Genomic DNA, 11,889 nt, shown 5'->3' with positions numbered 1-11,889 from the left:
CTGGATTTATACAAAATGTTCTGTTGAGGGGCAGTGGGGTGGAGTAATGGTGACGAAAAAATGGTCGAAGCTGCCCCTTAGAGACAAGAAAAACCTTTTTAATGTAAATAAAGGAAGAGATTATAATAATACAGAATTTAGAAAGATTTATCGTTCTGCTTCCTAAATTTATAAAATTCATGCTCAACTTTAATCTCCCACCCTCCCCTCATCAACCAGTAAAAGTTCAATGGTCGCCCCCCAAAGAATGAGCGTAGCTGTTGGGCTATACATATGGGTTATCGACCAAGGGTGAGGTCAAGATGGCTGGATATTGGCCAAGTTCTTTTTATGCGTGTTTATGGACCGATACGAAATTGAGGCCCGTAACTTTCAAGCAAAAAAAGAACAAGGCCAATATCCAGCCATCTTGACTGAACAAGCTTGGTCAATAAAGGATTTATTATAGGGGATAAACACCAAAAAAATTTAATGATCTTTAATCTTGCGGGACAAAGCGAGAAATCCCGAGCGAGCTCCAGCTTGCCCGCTCGGGCAGCAAATCACAGCGCGGGATTTGGTTCATCTTGCCCGATCAGTCAGTCATTGCTTCTTGAGCGTGTGCTGCGAAGCAGTTGTTTACCAAACAAAAGGTCATTCTTTCGTCTTTGTTTTAATTTGTATATACAGACAAACACATTGCGCGAGAGCGGGGATCGATGAATAGGTGACTTCCATCGCGAGCCCGTATCTCCCTAGTGATCACACGATTGTGTGACTTTAAAATATAAACTTTGAAGCATTCTTGAGCAAACCTTAACGAATTCAGTTGGCCGCAGTGGGTACAATTTGAGCTCACCGAGAATAACCTTGATCATTTCCTTGAGAATTGTTTCACTGGAACGGCGAATTAACTCTGACCACCTAAATCTATACTTGATGTGGGCCTAACAAGAAATGGGCAATACAATACAACAATACAATACATACTTAATTGACCACTCCCCATGGGGGCTTTTCAGAGCCAATGAAACACAATCAACGAAACAATGGAACACAACAACAACAACGACAACTGTTAAGAATCCTAACTGTCCGGAGACAAACCATTTGGCTATTTACAAGTGCAGCTGGGAAGTTGAACCAGGGACTACCAGGAACAAATTCAATGAGTGGTCGGAACGAGTCTTGAACCCGGGATCCCCAGATCTCAAGGCAAGCGCCCTAACCACAAGGCCGCACTGCCTCCTTAATAGTTTACAACAATACATAGCACAGGTGCCCCAAGCACAGTGTGAGGGAAAGCCAACAAATATATAAAGATTTGAATTGGAATCCCGATAAAAGGCCTGAGAAGATAATTGTTTTACGAAAAAATTGTCAGTTCAAAAGCCCAACCTTATTGCCATTGTGCGCCCTTCCTTCCTGTGTGGTTTTTCTCCAGATTCGACGCGAATTGAGCCATTGTCAGTTCATCGGTTGTCAACGGTTACAGTAATGTGCCATGGCTGAACATTCAATTCTCACGAGCCCATCTAATTCAGTCAAATGTTCCTGGTTAAAATGTTCCCACGGTTAAAATTCCACCGTAGAATTCAAGGGAAAAAGTTTTTCTTTCATTTTAATCAGCTATCCGCGCGATTGAAGCCCTGCCAGCGACGTCAGGCGGCTGTTAGTGTCCCAAAGAAATCGATAAAACGATTGGCACACGGCGACCGTTGAGTTTCCGCTTCGTTACAAGGCACAAACACGGACTCGTTACCAAGCGGAAACTGAACGGTCGCCGCGTGGGACTTTTTAAAAAGGCTCTTTTTCATCGATTCGTTTGGGACACTAACAGCCGCCTGAAGTCGCTGGCAGGGCTTCAGTTACGCGGCTAGCGGATTGAAATTAAAGAAAAACCTTTGCCCTTGAATTCTACGGTGGAATTTTAACAGTGGGAACATTTTAACCAGGAATATTATCGTAGTTACTAAAACATGGAACGATCTAAAACCACCTAAAACCACCAACAACCACCTACTCTGAAAATCACCGAACTGTGGAATGGGCTAAATTTTTTATATGGTCGCCACACCCACTTTTTGTTGGTTCCTCGCCCATTTTCGTCAAAGAATTTAGTTGGTATGTGAGCCGGATGGCTCGACGAAAATGGGTGGGGCAACAACAAAGAGTGGGTGTGGCGACCATATAAAAATTTTATCCCATTCCACAGTTCGGTGATTTTCGTAGTACAACCAACTCAAAAATATCTACAACAACTCACAAAGAATCGAATACCAGCTCAAACAAGCCATAAATGTCAAAAATAAGCGAGACGACAATATGTGTTTACCATTTGGCCAAAAATTATGGATAATATTATCTATGGCTTGTTTGTGAGTTGTTGTAGATATTTTTGAGGTGGTTGTAGATTTTTTTTTTTTGAGGTGGTTGTAGGTGGCTGTAGATGTTTGTAGGTGGTTGTAGGTGGTTTTAGTAATTACGGGAATATTTGACTGAATTTGGTGGGCTCGTGAGAATTGAGTGTTCAGCCTTGGTATTTTCCTATAACCGTTGTCAACCGATGAACTGATAATTGCGTAATCGCGCCGAATCTGGAAAAAAAAACAATACAGGAAGGAAGGGCCCTCAATGGTAATAAGGTTGGACTTTTTAATTGACAATTTTTTCGTAAAGTTATCTTGTCAGGCATTTTATTGGGATTCCCATGCAAATCCTTAGATTTTTGTTGGCTTTCCCTGTCACTGAGCTTGGGGTGCCTGTGTACAGAGTTGCTGTTGGAATGCATTGACTGTGTTTAGCTGTCAGGGAGTATCGAGGATACTTCTAAGGAAAATTCTGGTATTCTAGACTGATTTTGTTTTACTTCGCAGCCATTTATTTACCAGTACTGAAACGTGTGATTCGTTATTTTTAAATGACGAAAATGAATCGTCTCTGGCTCACGCAGATATTTTTGTTGAGACAAACCCCGGCCCAGTTGAGATTGACTTTGATGCCAGTTAAACTATTTGTGCTCCTTAGTCTCAGCCTCGTTTTCTTTTTGGTGAAAACCGAGGGAAACAATCATGTGTGGCAAACTCTTTAATTTCCATTGTTTATCAACACCATAGGCTGATTCGCAGTACTGCTGATATGGCTCAAATCTGTATCTTTAGTACAGTTTGCTGTCAAAGTGCACTCGGCAAACTTTTTTTGCTATTGTATTAATTACCAGAGAACTTGTCGGTATTCAACATTAATTTTATTTTGCTCTACCGTGCAAGTTTGGCAGGTAATGCCAAAGGTCATTTAATGAGAAGCACAACTCAAGCTGATGAAGGTTTAAAAGCGTACGTTTCTTTAATGGAGGCCTTGGAATCCTACCGTGGCTAATTCCGTCGCCCTAAGAGAGAAAAAAACCTCTGGTATCCAGGGTATTGGAATCCGTACTTTCCTGCTTGAGTTATCAATCATGTTTGCTTACAGATGAATGTAACACTGTGGCTATTTTTAAAACAAGCAATAGCTTGTGTTACATGTCCGACCATGTACGCACTGTGTACGTGGGCGAATTTTCGTCAATGTTTGTTATTTATTTTCTTTGTCGATGTTTCTATTTTACAAAGTTCAAACAAGCAACCGTAAACAATTATCCTACTGTAATTTTGATACCAGTGAATTATAAAGCAAGAGCCGCTACAAAGTAGAACAAAATTAAAATATTTTTTGCTATATTTCGACTGGCCAAACCAGCTTTCTTTAAGTATAACGGGACTGTACATTGGAGAGCGTTTCGGCCGTTCGGCCTTCCTCAGATAACAATAAAAAGTTAAAAACTAAAATTAAATCGAAAATCACGAAGCCGCTTTTAAAAGAAGAAACAAAACAAAAGCTGAACAATGGTAACAGCCACGCCGGGGAAGCAAACAAAAAAATGGTCAGGTAAAATCAAAATATTCACACAGGTACCAGGTAGTGAAAAACAAGCACTGGTTAGGGTTTACCTGAGTTCTTTTAACATTGTATATACACTAGTTTCAGCTAAGTTTAATTTAATTTCTTGGTTTCCTTGCATCAAAAGTACAAGTTATTGCGCTCGAGCGAAACGAGACGCTTACGACTCGTGTCGATTTGATGCGTCTAGATTAAATTGCGATGTGATGCAACACAACAGTCCTGTTTAGTCAAAATGTAAAATAATTATTACATTCAAATACTGGAACGAAGAAAAGGCCGCACTTCCCTTATCCTTGATGACTACTAGTTTTTAAGTATTTCTCCCTGCCCGCAAAATCGCTCGGTTCGAGGAATACGCCGCTTTCAGCTCACCGCTTTTCAGAACTTTCAATTACGGGAGTTTACACGAAACATCTACATGTTCCAGCACTCGGCAAAGTCCCCTTTGATATGTGACTGTTTTAGCTTACGTGCCTTCACATACACTAAAAGTCGTTTGGAGACATCACACCAAGCCGGTCACATTTTTCTGGGGCGAAAGACCACACCACAACACTGAAAACTCGGTCCTCTACTCTTTGCTGTGGAATTGTGCGGAGGTTTTTTAAATATCCCACAGCATTTATAAACCCATCCTGTTCATTTTTGCCGGTTAGTATAAAAGAAGCATTCACAATCAAATAATTTGTTGTCAGTTTTCTAGACAATGTGGATAACAACTGCCTCATTGATGTCCACGAAGTGGAATTTCGTGGTCTTACCGAAGCTGAAACCAAGCTGTTGAATCCCTAGGGACGCCATAGCATATTGTCATACTCATCATCCAGCATATAAACAAAAATTTGCTCAAGAGCTGTCGTGTTATGGCTACGATAGATCCCTTAAACACTTTACCTATAAAATTGGACTGGCATCGAACGAGGACACAATGATTGTGACGAGTCAGAAGGAGACAGAGATGATGTCTCTCAGTTAAGTTCCTATAAACAAAGATGGAAGTACGAGCTCAGCTAGGATTTCATTTATTCCGTTCGTGTTTCAACAAATTCACAAAAGAATCATCGCGCTGAAAGTTTGGGACTACCTAGATTCACTAGACCGGTGAGAATATAATTCATACCGTGAAAATATCGTAAACCTTGAAAAATAAGTCGCACGAATTAATACAACTGCGTTCATAGGGCGGATATTCTATGGAATACGTTACAGTCAAACTAGAGGTTTTTTTTTTATCAACAAAAATAAGAATGACCAGCGTTCATGGGTTATCGCTTTCTATAAAACCTCTTCTTACTCCAGCTTTATCTGTTATCTTTGCGGCCATAAAAGTGGCAGTTCCATACCATCTTTACAAACCCATTCTCTCTCAATTATATGGAAATTGTCATTTCCTTTCTGCCCCACATCAAAAATACCTCTCCCTAAAATAAGCCCTTCCACGAGCCACCAAAAAGCCATGGGGCAAGTGTAAGCCCAGGGCAAAATTGTGAAGGTTCACAACTTTCGAAGTTTCTGGAAAGCGGACAATTTCTCTTTCCTTACTCTTAAGTTAGACATGAATAATTTAAGTTTTAATGATATTGTTGGAATCTTGCCCAAGCGTTTTAGAACGCACTCATCCAGATGATCTTACTTCATCAAGTTTAGGTATGACTCTTGTGTTCAAAACATTTGCAATTTTAAGTGTCAGAAAAGCTGAAATAAGCATTTAACAATTCCTAAAAAAGGAAAAAGGACAGAAAGAATGAAGAAAACTGAGAGGAAAAAGAAGGCACAGCAAAGGGGAAGAAAACAAGACAATACCTGTCAGATCTCTGTTCTAGGATTCTCGTCATCAACGAAGAATTCTGTAGGTCAGAGACAAATTGAAAACATAGAACGCAGGTGGATAAATTTTCTAATGTCACTGTAATACCAGTAAGCAGTAAAGCATGCCGCGTGCCAAGATGGTTAGTAACTGGATTATTCTAACTGCTATAATCCATTCCACCCTTATCTATTCTCGCAGATCGAAAAGACATCATTATATGAACTACGTCTTGACCAATCGTCATTCTCAAAATCGTCAGTTTGTGGACACTAAAGGTTGCCCAGTCGAAAAATGGACTGTTTCAAGCTTCTTGTAATACTGTCCTTCGCCATGATGATAGTGTATGTGCAAGCCAAATCTACAGCAAAAACAAGTCCAAAATCAGGATCTTCAAGGTCTGGGCCAAAATCTGAGTCACGTTCTACGCCAAGACCGGCTGATACTGTACTTCACTCAAAACCTGGATCAGATTCAACGTCGAAAAAAGCAGCAGATACACCAAACAGCCACACTGACCAAAATCAGCAATCTTCTCTTACCCTTGTTTTATGTCCTGAGACACCTACACTGGAGCATTCCATCACGGTTGAGATTGTTGGGGATGAAGATGACCGAGGAACATCAGTCCCTATCACAGAACGTCAGTCTCCTTTTAAAACCCCTATTGAAGATAACTATCCCCAGAAAACGATCCGGAAGGTTAAACTTACGTCAACACATGAAAGCCAAGTTGTCTGTGTACAAGCCTTAGTCGTTGATGTTACAATCATGATTGATCAACCCACCGAGTTTAAACACACCTGTCCTGAGACACCGGATGTAGATGACCTGCCATGCAGGCAGTTTGGCGACGACATTTTGCGGCCCTTTATTTGTCCCCAAAAGCTGACCGATCTTCTCCAAACTAAGCATCAAATCGATTCAGTACCCGAAGAGATGCCTACAGATTTCCAGCCTCCTGTCTATGACATCGCTAACGACATGGCACAAGCGTCAGCAGCTATTGCCGAAGGATTAACGGAAGGTTTTAAAAATGTCGTCAAAAACCGTATCAAAGCTCACAAAGCCGCAATCAAGAGCCAACCCATTGGCAAAGTTGCCTCAGTTGCTGAAAGTTTTGCTTCTTTTATCGGTGCATTGGGTCCAGTTTTCAGCATTTTTGGCGGCATAACATCAATTGTTACCACTTTCCTAACGCCAAATCCTTTCGATGCGATAGCTGATTATTTGGATAAGCAGTTTGAGCAAGTGAATGAACGCATCAGTGATGTACAAGAGGATATAGCTGACTTGAAGCGGCTTTTAGAGGCACAAGGTAGCACTCTTGCAATGGCAAACCAAATAAGAGCAATACGGTATGCTGTGCGGAATTATGGCAACATGGTGGACAAACTGTCAACGGAACCAGTGTGTGGATCAACTAGTCTGCTAAATTCTTTTGAAGTAGAAGAGTTCATGAGGCAATACCGGGATGGTAAGTGTAAACAATGTGTTGAAATTATGTTTATTGTAGGAAATTAATTTGGGTAGCGTTAGTGATATCGAAGAGAATTGTCTCCACCATCACATCCAACAGCGTACTAGTACACGTCACCACAATGCAACCTCTTTTTTACAAATACAGACTCATATGTCGGACGTTATCGCCTAATGCTTCCGTTCACATATTCAATATATTTGTGGGAAAATCCTTAATTGAATTTCCCAAGCGAGCTTCACTTTAAAATGGGGATAAGCAATAAAAATATTTATAGTATTTCGCTGGTAAATATCGCGGTTTCCAAGATTAAAACGGATTTTACGACAGCTGCGGGCCTGTATATGTAAACGCATATATTGTGTAACCATCGCTCCCCTTAATGAGCTCTTCCGTGAGGTTTCATCCACACCTAATACCACTAGATATACAGCACACAGCATTCTGCCAACTAAAGGGGTGTTTACATGAGACTGGGGCGACTTTCGCACTGGCGCGAGTTCACGCCGCTTGATGCACCGGTGCGAAAATTTTGTTCCGGCGCGAAATCTCGCAACGGTGTGATGTAAACGAGGAACGACTACTCGTTCCGGTGTGAAATCGGCCTCCCGGTGGGATGGAACGAGTAGCACATGCGTACAATTTGGATTCACGCTTGTATTTTATCGATATGTGGTGTCCCTTCAGGTAAACGCGATACAAATTCACCTCGTCATCATGTAAACGCGGTATCAAGAAGTCACCCCGGTGTGAAACTCGCGCCGGTGCGAGTTGTCTCATGTAAACACCTCCTAACTCACTATGTTGATTTTAACGAAGGGAGGAAAACTGGAAGACCCCGGGGAAAATCCCTGGTGGCAATGATAGGGAACAGCACGTTCGATCGGTGGCTCAGTTAGTTGAATATCGGGACTATCCTGCGGGAGGTGATGGGTTCACATCCTTACCTGAGCAACAATCAATGTCATTAATTAACTGAGGAGATAGTGCTGCCTTTGTAATCTCCAAATGGTTAGAGTTTCAAGTCTTTGTTTGTAAGGATCCACGCACTATTCGGCACAAACAGCAAAAATGTGGCTGGCGTGGAGTTGATGTTTCAAAAAGGCTTCAGGTACATTAGGCCACGATACCACAAACAGGCGTTAGTAAAAGGAACTTTGCCGAGTGCTGGAAACCTAGAACTACAACCAGCTATAACACACGTGACACCCCGCTTGAGCCAATGCCCCGACCCATTGCAGTTACAGCTGTGATAGGAGATCGCTTTTAGGCTAAGGAAACCGTGCCTGTTTTTAGCAGCTTTTCCAGCAAAAGAGAGAGAGAGAGAGAGAGAGAGAGAGGGAGATCAGCATTCACTAATTTGTTGTCATTTTTCCCAGACAACGTGGATAATAGCCTCATTGATCTCTACGAAGTGGAATTTGGAGGTGTTACTGAAGCTGGAGCCAGGCTCTTGAATCCCTACGCCAAAGCATATTGCCACAGTCATCCAGAATATCTACAAAAATTTGCTGAAGAGCTCTCCTTTTATGGCTATGCTGGATCCCTTGCACACTTTGCCTATAAGAATTTGGCTTGCATAGAACGAGGAGACGATGATTGTGATGAGTCAGACAAAGACAGAGATGAATGGGCTAGACGTCTCCATAGGTTCCTGAAGAAAGCAGAAGTGTTCAAAGTAGCGGCAACCAACCCTCCAGCAGGACTGTGGCTTGATGTAAGGGATAGTCTTGAGACACTCATTGACGAAGAAGCGGAAAAGGCCCCGAATACCGTACCAATCCCAGGAATAATGGACAAAGTTTACGAAATTATCGTCGATAAGGTATCCAATACTAACGACTGGTCGAATCAATGTGTCTTGAAAGTTTACGGAGAAGATCGGAGCACTCTCATTATTGAGGTCACAGAAGTCCGCGACACGAGCTTTTTCACCTTTGATCCCACTAATGTTCCCTGGAACAGGCGCGTGAGCCACACAAGATTCTGGGTGCAGAAGATGAACACCGACAGGTCTTATAAAAGTGTTGGGATAACGTGTGGACATGGTGAGATTGACGACTGTCGGGCACCAGGCCACTTAGGGCCCTCTACTCCTCCGAAAGATCGTGTGCTTTTCCTTATGTTCAATCCCGGCTTATACCAAGCACACTATCAGCTCCCTTTCATAGTTGGAAAACCATACCGAAGTACGTTCATCGACAGGCGGAATGTCTACGCCTATTATGACAACGATGACGACTCTGGAATGGATGGTACCGTTTACGTAGGAGAATGGAGTGGCCTCACTGAAACCCAGTTTGCTCTTATTGACAATCACCAAAAGTAAAGCAGATTTCATACGGCTGTGAAAATCTCATGACACTGTCCTTCCGTAACAGTGCCTTGCCGTGACCACAATGTTTTTTTACGACGCTGACGTGACTTGTCACGTGTTTGTCGGTATTACAACCGTGTTCATGGCGCGAACTTTTCACAGTAACACGAAATCCACTATTACTAGCAATGATTGTAATCAGCGTCTTGAATTAAAAGCAACTGGTAATAAATTCACTTCGTCAGGTACTTGACTTTTAGACTGTGTTTGCTTGTATATCATGCGGATTTGGCAATGAAGCAAATTCACAAGTGAAATATCGTATTAAGGTAGCTAAAACCAGTTTCAACACTTAAAAGAGATTCTTTTAACAGAAAGGTTTAATACTGCATCACGTAAGAGCAATGCTATGAGACGCATTGTTATGAAAAAAAAACTTTACCATGGCAACAGGAATACCATCCCTTATTTAGTCTTTTGTTGCTTATATCTCAAACACGAACTCGGAGATCCCTATTTTTGTGTCCTTGTAAAGTGATCGGCAACCCAACATGAAACTTGCATAATTTGAAACAGAATTATGTGGAGCGGATTTAGAGCCATCCTAAATTTTCAACAATTTTGAGGTAGCACTGAGTCTTTTCCGATGTTTTTGTTAAATTTTGCAGAGATTTGAAACCTAGCCTTAAGGATCACTTTCAAGCAATAAAAATAGGGTTCATGGAATTTTGTTTTTGAGATGTAAGTAACTTAAGACAAAACGAAAGGTGTTTGAAAGGGCTTTCCTGTTGCCATGGCAGGTTATTACGTTACAACAATGAGCACATTTTATTACGTGGGATGCCTGTGATAGAACACGTCAAAATTGGCTCGAGTCTCGTTCTCTTCGTCTCTACAAATTGACTCCGTTTTTTTAATTTTTGAAATGCCTTGTATTGTCGCTATTTGCGGGGTGACAGCCACAAGCAACTAAATGATGAATGCCTTACGTCTCTCTTACCTTAAAAATACTTGCAAGATCACTGCTCTGTTAACTTGACAAAGATGAATTTACTTAGTAATTTTACTGAGCTTTGGAATAGGTTACCTGGCGTCTCGTAGTCATCGACACGTTTGTTGAAAAATATTTGAAATTTTTTCAGCGCATTGCATTGTCCTTATCGGCTGATAGCAGCCGAAAACAACAAAACAGTGACAGCATTTCGTCATACCTTACGTCAAACTATCTGAAAGGTAAGATTTTAGCCTAGGAACTAAGCAGACTTATCCTGTATGCTGTGTTGTCCCCCCTGTATTAGTGTTGCATATAGTTTTGAACACTTGGATAATTTTTTTTTTGTCACAAAATGTGAGCTAAAGTGCTTCCAAGTTGTTGACGACAGAATTTCGTAACTTTGTTGACATCAATTTTCACAATAGCAGATTCGTTTTCACAGAGTATATCGTGACTTTGTGAGGCAGTGTGGCCCAGTGGTTAGGGCGCTTGCTTTGAGATCCGGAGATCGCTGAATTTGTTCCTGGTAGTCCCTGGTTCAACTTCCCAGTTGCACTTGTAAATAGCCAACCAGTTTGCCTCCGGCCAGTTGGGATTCTTACCAGTTGTTGTTGTTGAGTTCTGTTGTTTCGTTGATTGTTTCATTGGCCCTGAAACGCCCCTATGGGGAGCGGTCAATTAAGTATGTATTGTATGGTACATGTACTTCCAATCACTCTTAATCGATATTCTTGGTTTTCACTCAAGTGACCAGTGGCCATGTTTTTCAACCGAAACAAAAGAAAACGTCTGCATAAAAATAGAGTTTCATTTCCGGAGGATTAGTTTGGGATACCAACATGGCCGCCGCGATGTCACGTGAAACCTGAGAATAATTTAGAGGGTGTTCGCCGGATAATGGTTTCTGGAAACAAAAGCATTCCACGTAATGCCTCATTTAGGCTTCTTGTTTAGAAATGACTGGTATTTGTTTTGGTACCACACTATTGCTGTTACATTTGGCAGTACCGAGGTGTAAACCCTTCTTGCAAGAAAGTCTTTTGAATGAGTTGAAACTGGTTTGAGCCACCTTAAGGGAGAAAGATGAAACGACTCTTGAACAAGGTAACAGATACGCCCTCTTTTTTTCTTCTTCTCGGCAAAAAGTCTCGAAAAAGATGACACCGCGGGCGAGGGTCCTGAAAGGGGGGTGAGGGGGGTAATGGTACCAATCCCACTTCCCATTTTGTTCCAAAAACCCACTTCTCAGTGTCGCGATCCCGCTTATTATGCTAACAAAACATCAATCTCATTCGCAATTTGGCCCTTTTTCCGATTCAAACCCTATCCCCAATGACGTCAATCTTATTTCATGCAGTGTAACCCATTTT

The 11,889-nt window shown here is 41.6% G+C and overlaps 1 protein-coding gene across 1 annotated transcript; it reads left to right on the top strand.

The window, feature by feature from the left end:
• Positions 1–5,089: 5,089 nt before the first annotated feature.
• Positions 5,090–9,702, top strand: LOC137985298 (uncharacterized). The gene is made up of 2 exons (XM_068832875.1): positions 5,090–7,205; positions 8,588–9,702. The coding sequence occupies exons 1-2, from the start codon at positions 6,023–6,025 to the stop codon at positions 9,535–9,537; spliced, it is 2,133 nt and encodes a 710-aa protein (XP_068688976.1). The 5' UTR covers positions 5,090–6,022; the 3' UTR covers positions 9,538–9,702.
• Positions 9,703–11,889: the final 2,187 nt, after the last annotated feature.

This window comes from Montipora foliosa, chromosome 14 (genome assembly GCF_036669935.1).
Source record: "Montipora foliosa isolate CH-2021 chromosome 14, ASM3666993v2, whole genome shotgun sequence".
In the NCBI taxonomy this organism is placed as follows: Eukaryota; Metazoa; Cnidaria; class Anthozoa; order Scleractinia; family Acroporidae; genus Montipora; species Montipora foliosa.
Note: the sequence above shows the minus strand (reverse complement) of the source record. Positions and strands in the feature narration are given on the sequence as shown.

What these genes read in the sequence shown, in the direction of transcription:
- LOC137985298 (XM_068832875.1), top strand. Translation starts at nt 6,023, where the DNA reads ATGGACTGTTTCAAGCTTCTTGTAATACTGTCCTTCGCCATGATGATA. An exon ending in CATGAGGCAATACCGGGATG is followed by an intron (nt 7,206 to 8,587) that starts GTAAGTGTAAAC and finishes CATTTTTCCCAG; the next exon opens with ACAACGTGGATAATAGCCTC.